Source organism: Myotis brandtii, unplaced genomic scaffold, assembly GCF_000412655.1.
Source record: "Myotis brandtii unplaced genomic scaffold, ASM41265v1 scaffold163, whole genome shotgun sequence".
In the NCBI taxonomy this organism is placed as follows: domain Eukaryota; kingdom Metazoa; phylum Chordata; class Mammalia; order Chiroptera; family Vespertilionidae; genus Myotis; species Myotis brandtii.
The window spans coordinates 752,755-757,729 of NW_005355962.1; the positions used below are offsets into that span (position 1 = coordinate 752,755).

General features: G+C 41.5%; 1 protein-coding gene across 1 annotated transcript in view; it reads left to right on the forward strand.

Moving 5' to 3' along the window:
• Positions 1-4,975, forward strand: part of MANBA (mannosidase, beta A, lysosomal) — a gene marked incomplete at its 5' end in the record, with an annotated part of 117,379 nt that overhangs the window by 77,237 nt on the left and 35,167 nt on the right. Inside the window, one exon of the mRNA XM_005862299.2 lies at positions 3,775-3,993. Within this exon, the coding sequence (XP_005862361.1) occupies positions 3,775-3,993 (219 nt within the window). The remainder of the gene's footprint in view (positions 1-3,774; positions 3,994-4,975) is intronic.

Genomic DNA, 4,975 nt, shown 5'->3' on the forward strand with positions numbered 1-4,975 from the left:
GGGGAGGGGAGGACCTTTATCCAACCCATTCTGGAAGGTACCTTTACTAGCAAAGAATTAGGGAGGTGAGAGATTTGAGGTTAAGAAACAAGTTATAAAAACCAGTGATATCAAGTTATTGAGAATAAATGCCAGACATTGATATATTAATTATGATTATTGTATTAATTAATATTATTAATATATAGTAATGATATGTGTTTTATAGAATTTATTTATTTAATTTTTGTAACTACCCTGGAATCTAATGAATATCATCTTTATTTTAGATATGAAGGCATTGGAGGATTACAATGATTAATTGCTCATGATCATATTGGGTATAGGTAATAGAGTCCAATGGAGTGGGGCTGGAAATGCGGTGATGGAAAAAATATTTGAATTCAAAGTGACTGAATGCGGGGGCGGGGGAGTAAAATAGAGAGGGGGAGAAATTGAAGATGACTCTTACGTGGGTACCCTTAATGAAGGTAGGAAGCACAGTCAAATAATTTTGTGATTAATAAATAAGGACTTCTGCTTTGAATGGTTGGATTTGAAATGTTGGCAGGACAAGCCGGGTGGAAGTTTGGAGATGGTCAGTGGGAGTCGAGTGTGGAGGTGAAGTAGTCTGGGAGTAGTCCGAACATTTGGTGAGAGGGAATGCCTTGGGATAAGCCCATGGGAGCGGGTCTCGGAAACCCTTTTTACGAAAATGGCGCCGAAAGCTAAGAAGGAAGGCCCTGCCCCTCCCAAAGCCGAAGCCAAAACAAAGGCTTTGAAGGCAAAGAAAGCAGTGTTGAAAGGCGTCCACAGCCACAGAAAAAAGATCCGCACGTCACCCACCTTCCGACGGCCAAAGACACTAAGGCTCCGGAGGCAGCCTAAATACCCTCGGAGGAGTGCACCCAGGAGAAGCAAGCTTGTCCACTACGCCATCATCAAATTCCCCCTGACTACCGAGTCAGCCATGAAGGAGACAGGAGACAATAATACACGTGTGTTCCTTGTGGATGTCAAGGCCAACAAGCACCAGAAAAGACAATAATACACTGGTGTTCATTGTGCATGTCAAGGCCGACAAGCACCAGATCCAACAGGCTGTGAAGAAGCTCTATGACATTGACGTGGCCAAGGGCAACGCCCTCATCAGGCCTGATGGCGAGAAGAAGGCATATGTTCGACTGGCTCCTGACTATGATGCTTTGGATGTTGCCAACAAAATTGGAATAATCTAAACCGAGTCCAGCTGTCTGATTCTAAATATAAAAATTTTACACTGTAAAAAAAAAATAAGGAATGCCTTGGGAGAGGGGAATGACAAGGAAAGGCTGAAGAGAGAGCTCTGTTCCTCAGAGAAGGAGAGGGGAGCTGGGGAAAGAAGAATCAGAAAGGTCTGGGGGAACCAGAAGGTGAAAGAGTAGTGAATGAGCCCCACCGTGGAGCGAACTTCAGAAACAGTGGGTGGTAAATAGTCATTTGCTCACACCAGAGGGATGAGTGTGGGGTTTTTGCTTTATTTGGTAAGTAGAAGTCCATGGATAGTTTTTGAAAAACCAAACGAAAACCAAAAACAATTTTAATTAAGTGGAATGATGGAGAACTTAGTCAGGGGCTGAGGAGTAAGTGGGTGTAAAGAAATCTGCTGGACTTCAGGGGACAGAGGGAATTGTTGGCCAGGATGAGAGGAGTCCTTAGGCTGAGGGAAGGGGGCAGTAGACAGAGATTTCTTTAAAGACTGGAGGATAGTTGATTGGCTATAGTTCCAGAGGGGGAAAAAAAAAAAGATGGCCAGAACACAGACAGGAAGGCTGGTAAATAAAAGAAATAAGAGTGTTTTTTTTTCTATGATAGAAGAGAAACAAGAAAAAATGGATATAACAAAAAAAGTGAAACTTAACGGAAAAAACTATTTTCTGATAATCTATTTCTCAGGGAGGCTTCAGTGGCCTTCTATAATATGTTTTGTTTCCAAAGAGCTCTGTACTTTTCCTTCAAAACATTCATCACTCTTACCGCACACTGGTTCAGCATCTGGTTTCACCACTAGATTTCAATCTATTCTTTTAAGAGGTCAGCCAGATGTCTGTCCTGTTCCCTGCTGACTCTTCCATACATAGAAAGAGCTGCATGCCTGGCCCATCGCCAGTGCTCTAGAGATTTGATGTATTAATACTGGACAATGTCACAGGTTTTCTCTATTTTTGCATTGCGGCAAAATGCCCGACACTCAATCGACACTTGATACATACTTGCTAAATGAAGGATTCTTCTCAGTGCGATAGGAAGTGAGTTCATCTGTTGAGGTGATAATAACCAAAACCTTTTGCGTTCTCCCTGTGTGCTGGGCACTACATTAAGTATGTATTTGCTGGCTGCTGGCAGAGTTGCACTGGTTTGCATAATAAACATTTCTTACTCAGTAACTCTACTACTGGCTGCTCCTGACGGACAGGCAGCTGTCCTACGTTCCGCGACACAGGCTCTTTCCGCCTTCTAGCTCTGCCATCTCCTAGCTCAGTGATGGTGAACCTATTGAGCTTGGCGTGTCAGCATTTTGAAAAACCCTAACTTAACTCTGGTGCCGTGTCACATATAGAAATTTTTTGATATTTGCAACCATAGTAAAACAAAGATTTATATTTTTGATATTTATTTTATATATTTAAATGCCATTTAACAAAGAAAAATCAACCAAAAAAATGAGTTCGCGTGTCACCTCTGACATGCGTGTCATAGGTTCGCCATCACTGTCCTAGGCCCTGCACATGGGGGAAGAGGATGAGAATAAGGCACCTGGCCCCACAGGGGTGCAGAAGCTAGGAAGCCACTTCCTGGGGACAACTCTATATATTTTGGAAATGGGAACATGGATTTTGGTGGACACTTAGCTACCTCTTCCACACATAAGTTCCTTACCATTCACGATAGCCCTATGAAGGAGGTACTGTTATCCCCATTTTACAGATAGGCTACTGAGGCTTACACCTATCCAAAACCAATAAGGTTCTGATTTAGGATTTAAACTTAGGTCCCACCTGACTCAGTAGCCTCTATTCTTAACCACTAGACCAGTGTTTCTCAAGTGAAGGTGATTTTTGTCCCCAAGGGACAGGGGACATTTGGCAACATCTATTGATCTTTTTTTTTGGTGGTGGGGGAGGGGGGTACTACTGGCATCTAGTGGGTAGAAGCCTGGAATGCTACTAAACATCCTAGAATGCATAGGACACCCCCAACACAAACACACACACACACACACACACACACACACACACAAATTATCAGGCCCAAAATGTCATTAGTGCCAAGGTTGAGATTCTGCACTAGCCTGTACATTACCCATCATGGCAGAAGGTAAGGTTGAGGAAGACATGATAGAAAAAGATTAGGAACACCTGCTGTGAGGAACAAGCTAAGTGCCAATTATGAAAGGACTAGAGGCCCTCCTTGTGGCCTGTGGGGATCAGGGGAGGAGCAGATCCTGCTCATCCCGGTCAGCTGAGAAGCGCTCCGGCTGTGGGAGCACACTGACCACCAGGGGGACACTCCTGCGTTGAGCGTCTGCCTCCTGGTGGTCAGTGCACGTCATAGCGACTGGTTGCTTAGGCTTTTATATATATAGATAGAAAGGATTGGCAAATAGTAGAGAGGTGCTGGGGGTTGTTTAATGTGGAAGAAGGTAAGTGGTTCTATTACTTTGCTATTGGCTGCTTGGCATTTCTGGGTCTTGATAGTATATTTGAAGAAGTAAATTGTACCTTATCCTTTAAACCATTTTGTTTCTGAACTCAGGCAGACAAGACTCGTCCTTTTATCACTTCCAGTCCTACAAATGGGGTCAAATCCATTGCAGAAGGCTGGCTTTCTGCCGACCCATATAACAATCATTTTGGGGACATACATTTTTATGACTATACCAGGGATTGCTGGGATTGGAACATTTTCCCAAAAGCTCGATTTGCATCTGAATATGGATATCAGTCCTGGCCTTCCTTCAGTACATTAGAAAAGGTAAGCCATCTTTGATTTCCCAGTGGTTCAGAATGGTGGGCTAGGGCATATGTCATTTCGTCAATAGTGGTTCAGAAAACTAAATGAAATCTATTTATTTTAAATCACATTTTAGGAAGAAGATAATAGAAGATAACTTTTTTGTTCTTTAACCTTTGGGGAGCTAAACTCTTGTAGTCATCATTTTGGGGATAGCTTTTCCATATTGCTTTTAATTGTAAAATGGGAGCCAGTAGCTGCTTAAGCCTGATTTATTATTACACATGAAAATAACTCCCACTTGCTACTTTCTATATGTCATACAACTTAAAAAATTATTTAGATATTGAGAACTGGAAAGTTTATCACAGTAAGAGACATGAATGTGATAAATAAGTCTTTGTCTAATGTTATCACATCAGGTCATTCACTTCTTTTCTCTCCTCTTTCATTTCCTCCTCTTCTTCCTCCTCCTTTTTCTTCGTGTTGGTGTATTTGATTATCAGTATGGCGTTTCACGTTCTCTGTTCCTAATGATTCAGTTTCACAGATGGATTCAGTTTTAGTTATATGTGTTCTTTTCTTTTATTTACTTTATTTTTTCACTTTCTCTGTTCCCAATGATTCAGTTTCACAGATGGATTCAGTTTTAGAGTTATATGTGTTCTTTTCTTTTATTTACTTTATTTTTTCAAGTTCCTATTTTATTTTTATTTTTCAATTACAGTTGACATTCAATACTGTTTTATAAAAAAGCAAAGCTCTCTTGACCCAACCCCATCTCCTTCTAGGTATCACCCTATTTCTCAGCTCCCGATGTGGCCAGACTTTCTGAAAGAGCAGACTTCATGCTCTGTCCTCGCTTCTCCACTTCTTATTCAGACTTCACCCCACCCTGTCTTAGCTGCCACCCCTCAATGACTAACCGATGTATTCAGATACCATATCCAAATTCGCCTTTCTTTTTTTTTTAAATAAATCTTTATTGTTCAGATTATTACAG